The sequence below is a fragment of the Triturus cristatus genome, chromosome 11 (genome assembly GCF_964204655.1).
Source record: "Triturus cristatus chromosome 11, aTriCri1.1, whole genome shotgun sequence".
NCBI classification, from domain to species: domain Eukaryota; kingdom Metazoa; phylum Chordata; class Amphibia; order Caudata; family Salamandridae; genus Triturus; species Triturus cristatus.
In genome coordinates, this window is record NC_140594.1 from 1,092,102,271 (window position 1) to 1,092,118,652 (window position 16,382).

The following is a 16,382-nucleotide window of genomic DNA, read 5'->3' on the forward strand; positions in this document are numbered from 1 at the left end:
ATGCTTTTTCCCCGCCTAGACTAATTCATCTTTCGATAAAGCACCGCCCATCGCAGTCTGATAGAATTTTATTGGCTGACGAGAAGAAGAGGGTGTGATGGCAGTGTCTGTCTCAGCCAAAGAGAGCGGAGCGACTCTTCTTGAAGCGAACGCCTGTGTTTGTGATTGACATGTAGCCCCGCCTACCTGGGAGGCTGTGCAGTGGCCACAGACCACAGGCGCTCAGTGCAGAGGCAGCGAGTGAGGGGCTGGGACGAGGGAGTGAGGGATTACGCAGGTGGGAGTCCAGACTGCTTGAGCTCCGGGACAGACGGAAGAGGCCAGTACACGGGTGTAGGGGGAGTCTCCCGCACGAACATAGCACCACATTGGGCTAGTTGGATTACGCAGCCACAACTCCAGCCTACTTGGTCGCCTTACTTCGAAGCGCTTCTTGGAAATTTGCACCCGCGAAGGGCAGATCGGAGCACTCTTCTGGCCAACTTGCAACGCTCATTTCGGGGAACCTGGATTGATTACCAAAAAGTACCTGGATTTCCCCCCGGACTGCTTTCCTTGGACTCTTTTTACCTGGCTTTCTTTAAATCTACTGGATTTTGCTGTTTTTTGTTTTTAATATTTTTTTTACTTGGACTGGTTTTCACCACAGGCGTGTTTTCTCTCTCCGTGTTTCCCATTCACGGCCCCGGATTGGCGCGGACCCTCCGCGGGCAGAGATGCTGCTCCCGCTGCTGCTCCTGTGGGTGTCCGGGGGCTCAGCCCTAGAAGGTGAGGAGGAATGGAATGGGTGGAAGCCGGAGGGGGAGGGGGGGTAACTGAAAAGAGGGAGTGGGACATATACACCTTCTTCCCTACAAGTGTCACTGTGATGTGAACAAGATTGGAATTAAATTAATTTATACCAAAAAAGCACTCTTTCCCCCCCCCCCCCCCTCCTAAAAAAATACAATTTATTGTTAACCTACTGGCGGACCCTGGAAAGCAAGGAGACTAACTCCCTCTTTTCCCTCACGAGTAAGGCTATGTGCCCCCCCCCCCCTACCCATTGGGATGTGAATCCTCCCCATTCCCCAGGCTGATGTCTTCACCGAAATTAATTTGACATACCTCAAACATATAGCAGAGGAGTCGATGGAGGCATCTGGGTGCTCGCAAGGGTGAAGGCGTGACGCGCTCCCCAGAAGCGTGACGCCCACCCGCCGTTCTCGGTCGCCAGGTGCGGGTGTTTCCCGGGGTGCGGACTCTCGCGGGTGGGTTAGTTTTGGGCTGACTAATGCCTCGGAGCCCGGGTTTCATTCGGGCGAGAAGGCCGGGGTTATTGCTTCACTGGCATGTGACGGGTTCGGGAACAGTACTTAGGGGTACCCTGTGGGTGCAGTGCACCACTGTGGCATAGACACTGGGTGCCCACGGCCTGTACCCAGACACTTGCATGCCACGGCTGGCGTATTTTTGGTCCGGTGAGATGCAATGGGGTTTGTTTCCTGTTATAACCGTAGTGTCTTCTCTTCACGTTCCCACTCCAGAAGGTCGGTCTGACTTTGTGAAGTTTGGGGTCGTCCCTCAGCTAGGCACCAATGTAGGTTGCTCCCTTCCTAGGTTGGAGGTTGTTGTGTGTTGCTGTTCATTTTTCAACCACGATTTGAGATAGTTGTGGTTTGACAGCCCCATTGAGGCTGTCTGAGGTGATTTCTCTCCCCAAGCCGGGTGGGTTTGGTTTGGTGGTTCGTTCTCTCCTCGGCTTGGGATTGTTGCCCATACCCATTCTCATATGGCATTGTTATCTGAAGACCCCACTGGATTAGTGTGGACCCCTCTGAAATTGGATTTGTCGATTATCCCCATCTTATTGGGAAAGGGGGTAATTCGTTGATGTTGACTCCACTGGTGTGATTGGGGGGTATATTTAAAGCCACGCCAACCTCACCCCAAGATATCATTGTTGCACTCGGAAGCTTGAAATGATTAAGGGGTGCTATGAACCCCATCCTTCCCTTATGGGGGGGTTGTCATGTTTGTTTGACTTTCAATTTTCATTGTCGTTGGTTGTTTATGGTGAGTAGGTGATGGCCAGTCAGTGCGTTTTGCGGCCTTTGCGTAAACCCTCTATATGGTTCACTAAGGTTTGAGTTGTGGATCGCCGTTGGTGGTTTATCATCGCCAAGCCTTGGGTCTTAGTAGGTTGTTGAATGTACCTGTGGGCTTTTGGTTGTGGGTAGTGCCTGTGAGCTTTTGGTTGTGGGAGGTGCCTGTGGTTGTGGATGGTGCTTGTGGGTGTTTGTGGTTGTTGGATAGTGCCCGTGGGACATGCATCGTTTGTTGATCAGAGCAAATCTCCATATATTGTTGATTACCGAAGAGGGTTGTTGCAGGTGATCAGTGATAGAGTTGAAGACCCATGGTTTCGTTTTGGGTTGTCTCTGATTTGACATTCTCATTGTTCGATTATCGGAAGTTTGACTCCTCCCAGGATATGGCTCTTGGTGGGTTGTTGATGGTTCTTGTGCTTGGGACTGTGTCCTTGTCCCTAGATGAGTTTTAGTGTTTCCTGATTGGTGTTAATAGTACGCACCATGGGTGTTTAAGTGGGCTTGGTTTCTGTTTTCTGTATTTCTTTGGTTGTTGAGCGGTGGCTCTGTTGGGGGCACATACTCTATGCACCCTTTTTGGGTTGTTCCACTGGATAGTTTAGCTGGGTCTAAAGCCCCTGCAGTGGGTGGCAGTCTTTGCGAGTGGTGTCTTCTGTAAGTTTGGAGTGTTCAGAGTGGGCCATTGGTCAGCTGGCAGCAGCCGTGCAATACACGCTGGAGATTCGCATTCTTGGCCAGACCGAGTTTCATGTTGGTCTTGTGTGTCGTTCTGCGCTATGACTTCTTTTTAGCAGTTGGGCAGCCATGAATTAACCAGAGCACCCCAGCCCCTCCCCAAACAACAAAAAATACCTCGGTCCGCTATCAACATGTTCTCCGAGGGCTCCAACTGGACCGGAGACAAATTTTGAAGGAGAAAGTAAAAACATGACAGAAAAACAAAGTTCCTACCAACGCACAATTCACATCTAACGCGGAGACAAACCACTACGATTTTGATTTAAAAAAGTTTGAAGTATACACATGTTTGTGTGATGGGTGGCTGTAGAGTTGCCTCTGTAGAGTTGCCTCTTGGTGCAAGAGGCCTGCCTTCTGATACCAGCTTCGCAATTTGATGAGAGGCTTGTGATCCTCCTCAAATGTATGTATCGGAGTGAGCGCTTAGCAGTAGTACACACACCAGTATTACGCACTGCATAAGACGGCCACGATGCCGAACTTGAAAGGGTTTTCGGTTCGTTGTCGCGCAACACTCATCTATTCACTATTGTGTGCCTCCGAAAACATGTCGATTACCCTGAAAGCACGGGGGTCCAGGAATGGCATGGGGTGACCTCGGGGGCACTCTGCTGCCCCCTTGCATTGGCAGTGGATGGCTGGGGGCGGAAGCTGCTAGGGAGCCCAGTGAAGGCCCCCGCAGCTGTGGGGTGACCTGGCCCCCCGACGGGCGCTGTTGCGGGCCCTGGTTCTGTAGCTGAGCGGTGACCTCGTCGCCGCCCCAGCCCTGGCAGCCGCCGCTGCGGGCTGGCAGGCTCTGGCCCCTGCAGCTGAGCGCTTTCATCCGCTCTCCTCGCTTGTTAACACCATTCAGCAGCGAGGCCCCATCCAGGACCCGGCGGGGGCCTTTTCACTCGGATTGTTCCTAATTAGCCGCCTCGCGGTGCGCGCAAACATGAATACACGGTGCGGGGGCTGCAGGTGGGGGGGCGCCCGGGGCATCTCCCGGGACGGGAGCCACGCAGGCCCCACCTGGCCCCCTCCTCGGAGGTTTCCCGTTTAGCCCGTGTGACTTGTAACACAAAGAGGTGAGAAATAGCGGCCGCGCCAGGGCGCACACGAGGGGGCTGTAGACGCTGCGCGCCTTCCAGGGCGTGCCTAGAATGGTGCTTTTTGGCCGCAGGACGGTACCGTGAATGCGCCTCGTCGCCAGCGGTAATGCGCCTACAATAGAACTTCTAGTCGCCGGGAAGGTACAGTGAATGCGCCTACAATAGGACTTCTGGCTGCTAGAAATGTACCGTGAATGCGCCTCGTCGCCAGCGCTAATGGGCCTAAAATAGGTATCATCGCCGCTGGGAATGTGCTGTGAATGCGCCTCGTCGCCAGCTGTAATGCGCCTACAATATGTAGTCTAGCTGGAAGATACCGTGAATGTGCCTAGAGTAATAGGCCTTCTCGCCCAGGAAGGTACCTTCAGTGTCCCTCAACCAGGAGAGCCCTGCGCGTGCACCGAGGTGCGTTGAATGAGTCGCCCCTCTTGCACCAAAGATAAACGCAGGAGGCTCCGAGGTGTCTTTCACGAGTGCCCTCACCCGCACTTAAATGCCGTGGTGCAAGAGGCTCCTCGCCCGTAGAAGGGCTGGCTCACTACAGAAGGCCCCTCGGCGTGCACCTAGCTGCCTTGAATGAGTCTCCCCTCCTGCAACAAAGATGAACACACGAGGCTCCGAGGTGCCTTGCACGAGTGCCCTCCCCCGCACTTAAATGCCGTGGTGCAAGAAGAAGGTTGGTATGAGGAACGTGTTTCTGAACCTAATTTCATGGCCGTGGAAAGTGTTGTGGTGCGTCTCTGTCCCGAGCGAAGGTTGCACAGTGTGAACCTCTCTCGTGCATGCTGCTGCCAAGGTACTTTCTTCAGCCCGGTTCTTAAACTCTTTTAAAAGTAGGCGCAGCGCCACCAGGCAAGTAGGAGCCTGGCACTGTCATGGTTGGCATTCCATGCCCACGTTACTGTACGAGTCTCGCACACGGGCCCTCGTGGCTTGCAGCTTTCAGCTCATAGTTCCATGAAAACAACACACTTCTAGATTGCTTTTCTTCGCCCCACCTGTAATGTTCCGCCCTGGGCTAAAACCAGTCCGTAGCCTTCCGTACACCCCCCTCGCCCCAGGGGCAGCCTCGAGGGTGTGCACCCCCCCCCCCCCCCATTGGCGCACCCTCAAACTTCTGAAGTCAAAAGGAGGCTTGAACGAGGACATTTTTTGTAGGTCGGTTGGTAACTTGTAAGTTTAATGGGATACAGGACGTTAAAGTGACAAGCGTTGTTAGCAAAGTTTTCGAAGAATAACAGCCAGCAGTAGCCCCCTCGAGATGGTTTACTTTTACTTACCTGCTACCATTTAAGGGAGAGTGTCTTTTGGCTATTCATTAATTAATATATGCGTGTTAATTTACAGTATACAGTGTATATAAACATATAACATGCATCTGCAGAGTAACGTACAAATAGCCTGCCGGGGTCCGAGGAACCTCGTATTTGCGCAAGACGTATACCGGCTGCGAAAGAGGCTTTGGGTAAGAATAAAAAAAACATTAGCGGTACAACTTGGTCGAGAGAAACGCGACCGTAACGGTGTGGTTTATTTCTCCGACTTTTGAAAAATATACACATTTAGTCATATGCAGTCGAAGTAGCGAATGGACAGACTTCCGGTCTCGGGGGCTTTGGTACAGCGACGCGGCGGCTTTTACAGTTTCAGTTGGGCCCTGCTGTGCCTGGGATGCGTTTTGGAAAAGGGAATGGGCGTGACGTCATTACAAGGACTGGAACTATAATACCCCGTGCTAATAAAATATATATATATATATTTCTTACTATCAATATTATTATTATTTTAATGTATTTTTCTTTTTTTCTTTTTTTTTTTTTTTCCTCAAAACGTTGCATCGCGCATAATATACATTGGGCGATAAAACACAAGATATGTGCAGGCCGCGGTGATTCTCGCCAGCTCTTCCTTGTTGGAAAATCCTAGATTCTTAGAGTTAGGCACCATGTATGCAAATATTAAAAGGCCAGCGAGGTCAAAGCTACTCTTGGGTGTTTTTGTTTATGGTTTTTATGTGGGGCCGGTGAAAGCAACACCCGACCGCGTGTTTCGAGCAGGAGGCCGGCCTCTTTGGTTAATCAGTATCTGCTGCGATCTGTGGACAGGGTTCAAATCTCCAGTCAGCTCGGCCCGTCATGTTTCCAAGGTCGATAATTGACTAATTGAATGTCACTGTAATCAATAGAAGTGGCAGGTGTTGGTCTCGGTGCAACTAACCATCCAAACAGTTGTGACACTATATATAATTTGTTTTGAAATCTTCTGAGTTGGAGAGTGATGAGGGAAGGGTGGGTCTGAAGGCGTACCAAAGGATTTAGGTATCTTTTCTCAGCCTGAGAGCAGTCCCTGTACTAATCTGAGCATGGTTGTTGTTTCCAGATCTCCCCAGTCTTAAACTTTGGCCATAAAGCGGGTCTGAGATAGGAGATATATATCTCCTATCTAGGGTGGCTGTTTTCAGAGCGGAGATATTTCTGGTCTCGGATTTATATATGGGCCAAGCAGCACGTATGTTTATTTATTTTTAAATTTTCTCCCCGTTTTATTTCACAAATGAGCACTATAGGTGCACACAGATGCCTGTGTTGTCACACCACATGATTGTGGAGCTCTTAACAATTACAAAATATATTTTTATCTGTGTGCTTTATACATTTTCAGTAGTTTATGAATTTCAGTGTAAGGGGTGCTTTCAATTGGAAGCTGTGAATGGAGACCTGGGCTATAAAACGTATGTCTTATTTTGCGGCCTACCATTTGGGTCTCTGTTAGCTAAGGCTTTGTAGTAGCCATAATAAAAAGGTATGGCGACATGTTTCGGCACCATACAAATTTATTTTTGTAAGCATTTGTTGAAATTTAGATCATACAACTGTGAGGTTGTGTGCTTGGTTCCAGGCTGTGTCAAAACCTAGTTTCTGGTTGTTGCCGACAGCCAGAGGCTGTTTTAGAATCGAGGGGGTCAGACAGCTCACAGGCCAGGTCCCCGTCCGGGCCTAGCCCATGGACACCGCTGAAATGTTTTCTATCAGAACAGGAACATTATTTCTTTTGCCTATTCCTGGGTTCCAAGAGTAGCTCGCTGCTCGCCAAAAAAGCACCTCCACGCCTTATCATGGGTCGTAAGCGATATATAAATACATTTACAATTTATAATATAAGGTGGTGCCTTGGGGTGCTCAATGAAGGAAATCAGAATGAGGGAGTGTCTTGTTGGTATATTTACAACCCCAACACTGGTGTCTGCTCCTCCGGAAGCCCCCAAGGGCTCCGCTGGCACAAAGCTTGGGTGGCAGCTTCAGAAATCTAACTCTGTCCCGGAGAACATGATGGTAAGGAAACCACATGTAATAACACAGTCTGAGATTGTAAAAACATGAGCTATAAAAAGTCTAGCATTGTAAAAACTGCACAGCAGTTGCCGAGGGGCTGGCTTTACACAAATATGTTCAGTATGGCTCGCAAGCTGCGGACATCCTTTGCCATTGTACACGCATGCTTAGGAAAGTCTTGGCCTTAATGCACACATACTGCAGAAACCCGGGACTATAATATGCTGGTATAGGTGAATGCTCCAAAGGGTCATTCAGTCTATATACTTCGCTCCGAAGACCGTCATGTGAGGGTCGTGAAGTCTTTGACACAAGTGCGGGCAGGCTTTCCTGAGGCCATAGCTACTACTGTTCTCCCCATTTTAACTGCTACCCAACCTCTGACCCTATCCTGCTCTTGGAGAATGCTTTGAAGCAACCTGTAGGTTGCACAGGTTCATTCGAGTGTGCTGTGGAAATCGCAGGCCCTATCGCAAGTGTCCTGTGGATTCCTTTGGGCCTCAATGCAATTGTCCTGCGGAAACTACCATCTGTAATACAAGTTTACAGATGAACTGTGGGCCATGACGCAAGTGTCCTGCGGAATCCTTGGGCCGCAGTGCAAGTGTCCTGCGGAATCCTTGGGCCGCAGTGCAAGTGTCCTGCGGAATCCTTGGGCCGCAGTGCAAGTGTCCTGCGGAATCCTTGGGCCGCAGTGCAAGTGTCCTGCGGAATCCTTGGGCCGCAGTGCAAGTGTCCTGCGGAATCCTTGGGCCGCAGTGCAAGTGTCCTGCGGAATCCTTGGGCCGCAGTGCAAGTGTCCTGCGGAATCCTTGGGCCGCAGTGCAAGTGTCCTGCGGAATCCTTGGGCCGCAGTGCAAGTGTCCTGCGGAATCCTTGGGCCGCAGTGCAAGTGTCCTGCGGAATCCTTGGGCCGCAGTGCAAGTGTCCTGCGGAATCCTTGGGCCGCACGCAGTGCAAGTGTCCTGCGGAATCCTTGGGCCGCACGCAGTGCAAGTGTCCTGCGGAATCTTTGGGCCGCACGCAGTGCAAGTGTCCTGCGGAATCTTTGGGCCGCACGCAGTGCAAGTGTCCTGCGGAATCTTTGGGCCGCACGCAGTGCAAGTGTCCTGCGGAATCTTTGGGCCGCACGCAGTGCAAGTGTCCTGCGGAATCCTTGGGCCGCACGCAGTGCAAGTGTCCTGCGGAAGTCTTGGTCCATACCGTAAGGGTGCGTCAGAACCCAAGGACGTAGTACGTACAGTTGTGCAGCGAGAACTGCGCGCTGTAATGCAAGTATCCTACAGAAACTGCCATCTGTAATGCAAGTTTGCAGATGAAACCAGGGGCAGTGATGCAAATGTCCTGCTGAAACGGTGGACATAATGCAAGTATCCTGCGGAAACCTTGGGCCATAATGCAAGTGTCGTAGGAAACATTGGTCTATACTGCAAGTGTGCTATGGAAACCACTCTCTGTAATGCGAGAGTACTGCAGAAGAACCTTTGGGCCATATTGCATGGGTGCTTCGGAACCAAGGGACCGTGGTGCAGATGTGATGTGGGAATTGTTTTCTGTAATGCGAGTGTCGTGCAGAAATCCTCCTCTGTAATAAGTTTGCTGCTGAAACTGTGGACCATAATAACGTATGGGTTCTGCGGAAACCACGGGCCCGTAATGCACGTGTCCTGCGGATACTGCTCTCTGTAATGCAAGTTCACTTCAGAAACTGGGGTCAATATTGTAAGGGTGCTGCGGACCCCAGGGACCATAGAGATGCCCCTTTGGGGGTAATCCCAGCGCTTTATAAATCCCATACATACATAAATACATAGTGCAGGAATTGTTTTCTGTAATACAAATGTCCTAAAACACCTGCTGTAATAGAAGCTTGTTGCTGAAACCGTGGGCCGTAATGCCAGTAGTACAGAAACCGTGGGCCATTGGGTACACTTGAAACTCCTGTCCCTCACCCCTTAAATGAAGTCTATTTTATAAAACGTAGGAAGTCACTTAAGCCAATTTGGGCTGGCCTGGGGGGGGGGCAGCAACTCTGCGGGCAGGCCTGGGGGGGGGGGGGGCAGCAACTCTGCGGACAGGCCTGGGGGGGCAGCTACTCTTCGGGCGGGCCTGAGGGCAGCTACTCTGCGGACAGGCCTACCTGGTTAGTTAGCGCTAACTACCAGCAAGGTGGTTCAGTGAGTTGGATAATTACACTGGTCTGAGGTAGTGACTTAATATTTGTTATTTGCTCTCCTAGAAGCTGCTTAAGTGTGGTTGGAAGCACTATGAAACCAGTTAGTACTTGCAATAGTTTGCTTAGTTTCATACTTGAGGTGGAAAAAACACACTTCGTAAAAAAAAAATGTGCTGGAATATAGAGGCAGGAATCATTAAAAAATGTGTGGCAGCCACAAGGGTTGTGGTTAGGATTGTTTTTTTGAATTACAAACCAGGTTTATACATTGTATGAAATAGAAAGAGCTATGAATTTTTAAAAGACAAGGAAGGGTTTATGAAATAGTTGGTGCTGTGAGGAGGTGAGATAGAAATACTGTGTTTTTAAGGGACAACCAGTATTTTTGGGCTAAACCACCCCCCCCCCCTTGCAATCTTGCAATGAAGTTCTTCGTTTTAGCGAGGGACTTTCTAGTCTGGCTGGCAAATATTCTTAACATTGACATTCTGTAGAAAGGGTATTTTGAAATCCCGCGATGTAGTGTAATGTGTCTAGTATCACACGGTTCTAATCTGAGGTGAGGGCGGTAACTCTGGTGTCCTGCTTCCAGAATTGAACTTGTTAATGGTACCAAATCCCTGCAAGAAGCAGCGTTTGTAACCTAAGCATAGGCGTTCGAGGACTAGGCGCTACATTTTCTAAAAACAGAGGGCCTCGGATACAAATTTAACAGCACAAACCACTCTGCCAAGTGAGAATCGCCGAAGCGCAGTCAAGGCCCTGTATTGATCGCTTGAGGGGGGAGACCCTGGGTTGGCCTGACCCTCCCACCTTTTTATCCTGGAGAGCTGCCGTCCAGTGGGGGTGGCTGGTGGGAGCTTGTCGGGGAGGGGGGCTCTGTAAGTAGAGCGCTTTGTATAGTTTGGCAAAGTAGCCTAGGTGAGTGAGTTTTAGGGTTCCGGAATAGTGTCCACTCCCCGCGAAGTGCTTCAATGTCTGGCATGGGGCAGTAAGCGCTATATAATAGACTTTTCAATTAGGCTGTATGGTGCATTAATTGATCTCTTGCTTGGCTATTCTATGTGACTTTAGAGGTCCGTTTTTGAGGTGTATAGTTGAGGGGCCCTCTGGTTTAGGCTCTGTGTTGTAGTTGGATTTTAGTTTATAGGGTGCATGGTTTTGCGGACCCGTCTGCGGTGGGATTGAATTTATGTAGCGCCTACTAACCCTAACGGGCATTGCGTTCTCTTTTGGGGGGTTTGGGTATTTTTGTTGTGTTTTACTATGGGGTTCCTGTTGGGTATTGGGGGGGGGGGGGTGTGTGGTGTGTTTTTTTTTTTTTTTTTTTTATGGCGATCCTCCTTATGTCGCAGAACGTGCCTTATCTGCGGAGGTCCATTACTTGCGTTTTCATTTTGGGGTCCCCCAGGGGAGCGGGCCGCGTGGGGCCTCTGCCCTCTAAGTGACTGTTGCCTATCCATGCGGCCTTGCGCCTTTCTTTCCAACCACTCTCTGTTCCCAATTAAACGGCAACATTGAAGCTAAGCAGTGTTTCTGAAGCCGAGATGTCTGCAGCCTTCGAGGCATGCGGGGAAGGGGGGGGGGGGGGGGGCTGTTCTGAGGGGAGCCACTGGCTAAAATCTGCCTCTCAATGCATTGGACTACATTCTAGATTTTATGGGAGAGCCTAAGAGTGGACTTGTCCCCATAAGGCCCCTATGCCCCCCCCCCCCCCTTCGAATCGAGTCCATCTGTTTCTCTCCATTTCCTTCCCCCAGCCCTTTCTCTGTATTTTATTGTTTTTCAATTCCTTTTTCTTCCCTTTTTCTTCACACTGCGTCAGTGCACGTTTCATCCATACTTTCTCCCTCCCGGTTGCACGTTCTTCACCGGAGTCGCGCCCCCCCCCCCCCCCCCTTTACCCCGCCCTCTTGTGATTTATCGGTTCCTGGGGGCCGCCGTATGGATTGAAAGGCCTAGGACGGCTGATTAATGTTTGTTTTCCTGTACAGCTCCTTCCCTGGCCACCTCACCACCTCAGGACATGTCTTGTACGTCACTGGAAAAAGGACTGCGAGTAAGGGCCGCCAGCCCATCCATCCAGCCAGTTGAGACACCACAGAGCACGCTCTTTAGAGTCTCCGGCGCTCTCACTGCGTTCAGCCTCGGGGTTTCCTTCAAAATGGTGTCAAGACGGAGCGCTAGAAAAAAACGCCCCCTCTGAGTTGTGCCGTTATCGTTCCTTTTATGCTGTCCCCCCGGCCCCGCAAACGAAAATCGCTCTGATGTTGAGCACGTTTGATTAAGTCCTCGTTTTATTTTTTTACTGAGACCAGTAATGTAGGAGGTGTGTGATATTTCCTTCTTGTTTACCAAAAGACCCTCCGCGCCATCGCCGCTTTGCTTCGCAATTTTTTTTAAAAAGTATTTTAATTTTACCTAACCGTTTCCTTACACTGTCCATGTCGCGCTCTCCCGCCGTCTGTAACTTGCTCCCTTCTTTGTACACTGTAACCAGTACGTACATCTCTGCCCTGCTCTTATTTTGATAAACGTTCTTATAACGCTGTCACAAACATACATGCCCCCCTCATATATCTAATGCATTCTTTTTTTTTCTTTTCAGTCCTCCATTTCCGCCCTGCTTTCTTATTAGCAACATGCATGTGTGTGGAATAACATTTTTAATTTTCTTAAATAAAGTATCCCCTTCCGTCACCCTTTCGCAGGTTTGGCGGGACGCTGCTTTCTCTTGGTGCACAATGCACCTATTTTAAGAACAGGCACACCCTCGCTCACGCCGCAAATAACCACCTGTTCAGACGGGGCTTCTAATTGTTAATAGTAGCCTGGAAGGGGCAGGGCTCTGCGCCCAGCATGATGTAGAGGTCCCCGCCCAACAAACGTTTTAATTACTTTGAAAGCCCCCGTGAATGTAATGGACAGCCTGACCCTGTCACTGCTCTAAGGGGGTTCGATACTCCCAGCCCTGTGGGCTAATTCGAGCACAGGCCTCGCTCTTTAAGCCCGTTCGGGCAACTAGCCCCACGGCAGTGAACGTCTCCCCACTACTTTTTATATTTTTTCCTAATGTAACAGGTAGTTGATTTATTTTTTATTATTATTTTTTTAACAAAGTGATGTCTTCAAATCTTCCTGTCCTGGCTTTGTTCGACATGTTTTTGTGCCTGATGAGGTCAGTACCTTATTTTTGTGGCGTTTCAAGTATGTCAATTTCTCTACAAAATGGAAAGCAGAGGTTGCCCATGGCAGGACGGTCTTGCCTCTCCGCCCCTCCTTCAACTCTTCATCGCAGGGTGCTCTGGTGTGTGTGTGGACCCCCTCCGCCCCGAGGCAGAGTGGTCCACACCCTTCTGCCTGTCCCTCAGTCCCACTGTCAGACAGGACCGCAGTGTCCACCAGCCCTCTAAGGCAGGGCGGTATAGCTGTTTTTATATGAATTTGTGTTTCTAGAGTTCCAACCTAGTTGAGAAGCAACTGTAACGTGCTTGGGCAGAGAAGGTACGTGACTGTGTTCATCAAGCACAGATTTACATAATTTAATTACGGTGCACTTCTCACAAGTGCAGTTTTAATCACAAAGAAACGATGTTATTTTTCCAAGAATCGCAAAATGTTAATCAAGTTACGGGACTAAAACCCAGGTAACCTGATACCCAGGGTCATTAGAATTAAGCAGAGAGCTTCCAAATTATGCACCATGGTTAACTAAATTATGCGTCAGGAAAAGGCATATTATGCTGTGTAACGTGGCACAATTTGTGGTAGCATTACTTCATTATTCTGTCATTTTTATAACACTGTTTAAACACTGTCTCGTCAAAGGTTCCACCTCATCCGTACAGGTAGAACAACCACACAGAGCAAGCAATTAACAACAGAAAGCGGACCAGTCAACCATTGCAGAGTGCTTTCAGCTTCCCAGCAACACACGGTGCCATATATTTAGTACCGTTTGAGCTAGATACTTTTTTATTAAAAAAAAATAACTGCAAATAATATGGCAAATGCGGCAAATCCATAATTATGTGGAAAAGGTCTCGATTCCAGTGGCCCTGCTGATACCAAAGCCACACTCTGATAGTTTCTCAATAAAAGGGCCCATATAAAGAAGGAATTTACACTCTGTCACTCTGTGTAGGACAGAGGGCATCCCCCTTCCATGGGTTAGGGGTACCAACGAAAGAAAAACTATGCGACACGACGAGGGACAAGAGAGCACATTAAAGGCGCGTGACTGAGGCCTTGAGTCTTGGCTGTTGACTGCTAACCCCGGAAGTCGTAGTTCATTTCCCCCACCCTCACTTGGGCAGGCTGTGCGATACTTGGAGTCACCATTTATGTGTGCGGCAGTTTGGTTGACTGCCAAAAGGGGGCACTGTTGGAAGCAGCGAACTCTGCTGAACACAAGAAACACGTGTTCTTAAAAAAGGCTTTTATAAAAGGTGAACCACAACACATGAAGCAGTTGTTTATACACAACTTATTCAGAAAAACGTGCAAAAACACACACGAAACGCACGCATACAACCCTCTGGAAGCGACTTACAAATGTTTGTTAAATGTTTGATGTTTGCAGGAATATAAATACTCGGCACTTCATGTGAGCATCAGTTGCATTACACAAGGTCGAATTCCTTTTTGATTATATTTTTGGGCACGGAGAGATTAAGCGATTTGCTCAGAATCACAGGGGCATCAGTCGACGCCGAGACGAGAGTCTGGTTCCACAATTCCAAAGTCGACAGCCATTGACATTTTTTTTTTTTTTTTTTAAAGGTGGGGTCGAAAAAAATCAACAGTCCCCAGCACCTCCCTCGCTCTATATGGTGTCAGTGAAAACAGCCCCTTCCTGCCCCCCGCCGGTGCCATGGGGTGACAGCTGGCTGGTAAGCACCCCGCTTGGCTCTGCAGCTGTCTAGGAGTTTCAGGCTCAGCGTCGCCTCCTTGCCCTGGCACCACGGAGAGGTCGCAGTCACTTGTGTGGCCAATTCCTGCGCGCCACGCTTCTTTGTGGGGCCTGTTTCCCGATCACCTGCTTTGCAATTGTAGACAGGCTTGTGTGATCTGCTGCACAGTCACATTTCTGCACGCCCGTCGGCCTGCAGAATTACATCTATGCGTAGACACCTGTGTGACCCGTTGCCGAATCACATTTCTGTTTCAGTAGACGCACTGTGTGATCTCATGCAGCGGCGGCCCTTCCTTCATGCATTATCTGTTCTTTGCCCTTTTCCAGGACACCTTCCTGCAAGCAGTGACTGCCAAGTGTTGCTGCTGCGCAGTCCCTTTCCCGCGTGCATAGACCGCCTGTATGGCACGTTGCAGAAGTTTCTTCCTGCAAGCATAGACTGGTGTGTGTAATATGCGGTAAAGGCCCCTTCCTGCAAGAATGGACTGCCTGCATGGCACGCTGCAGGGTTTACTTCCTGCAAGCAGTGACCGCCTCTTGTGTCTTGCTGGAAATGCCCCATCCCGCGTGCATAGACTGCCTGCATGGCACTCTGTAGGAGTTTTTGTTCCTGCGAGCATGGTCAGTCAGTCTCGTGTGGCCTGCTGTAGTCACCTCTGTATTTACTGCTCTCGGTGCCTGTTTCATGCGTGTGTGAACTGAGCTTTTTGGTCTTTTCCACATTCATCTACCTGAGGGTGCCAACATCTGTGTGCTACCTCTGCAGTTACTTCTCTGCCTGTAAACACAGTCCACACAGGGCTGCTGCGGTGGCCCCTTTCTGCAGGCATAGATTGCTATCATTGTGTTGCCGCAGTGGCCCCTTCCTGTAGGCCTAGATTGCAATCATTGTCCTGCTGCAGTGGCCCCTTTCCCACAGGCATAGATTGCCATCATCGTCCTGCCGCAGTGGCCCCTTCCTGTAGGCATAGATTGCAAACTGTGGCCCCTTTCCCGCAGGCATAGATTACCATCATTGTCCTGCAGCAGTGACCCCTTTCCGCAGGCATAGCTTGCCATCATTGTCCTGCTGCGGTGACTCCTTTCTGCAGGCATAGATTGCCATCATTGTCCTGCTGCAGTGGCCGCTTTCTGCAGGCATAGATTGCCATCAGTGGCCCTTTTCCACATACCTAGATTGCCATCATTGTCCTGTCGCAGTGGCCCCTTTCCCGCAGGCATAGATTGCCATCATCGTCCTGCCGCAGTGGCCCCTTCCTGTAGGCATAGATTGCAAACTGTGGCCCCTTTCCCGCAGGCATAGATTACCATCATTGTCCTGCAGCAGTGGCCCCTTTCCCGCAGGCATAGATTGCCATCAGTGGCCCTTTTCCACAGACATGTGTTGCTGCAGTGGCTTATTTCCACAGTCACATCTTGCCGTTAGTGGCCTGCTGCAATGGCCCTTTCCGCAGGCATAGATTGCCTTCATTGTCCTGCTTCAGTGGCCCCTTTCCCGCAGGCATAGATTGCCATCAGTGGCCCCTTTCCAGGGACCTATATTGCTGCAGTGAATTATTTCTGAAAACATATATTGCTGCAGTGGCTTATTTTGCAGACACATCTTGCCATCAGCGGCCTGCTGCAGTTGCTCCTTTATGCAGTCACACATTGCCATCAGTGGCCCATTTCTGCAGGCATGGATTATCATCAGTGGCCTGCTGCAGTGGCCATTTTCTGCAGACATACGTTGCCGTCAGTCACTTGCTGAAGTGGCCCCTTTCCGCAGACATAGAGTGCTGTGGTGACCCCTGTCTGCTGGCATAGATTGCCATCAGTGGCCTGTCCGCAGACATATATTTAAGTCAGTAGTTTGCTGCAGTGGCCATTTTGTACATGCATAGACTGTCGTTAGTGGCCCTTTACTGCAGACACAGACTGTCGTCTCCATGCATAGCTTGCTGTTAATGTGCTGCTCTGTCGGATTCTAGACCAGGGCGGTTGTTCGTGGCAGGACCAGTTCGTCTTGTTTTTACATAAATGACTGTCCCTGCACATTTT

The 16,382-nt window shown here is 49.9% G+C and overlaps 1 protein-coding gene across 6 annotated transcripts in view; it reads left to right on the plus strand.

The window, feature by feature from the left end:
- Nucleotides 1-214: 214 nt before the first annotated feature.
- EPHB3 (EPH receptor B3) overlaps nt 215-16,382 on the plus strand; it is a 67,376-nt gene continuing 51,208 nt past the window's right edge. For 4 of the 6 annotated variants that reach the window (XM_085635479.1, XM_085635483.1, XM_085635482.1 and 1 more), the window contains exon 1: nt 215-768. In XM_085635479.1, the coding sequence (XP_085491605.1) occupies nt 717-768 (52 nt within the window). In that variant the 5' untranslated portion in view covers nt 215-716. The remainder of the gene's footprint in view (nt 769-16,382) is intronic. The other 2 variants (XM_085635481.1, XM_085635485.1) reach the window with 1 other exon arrangement.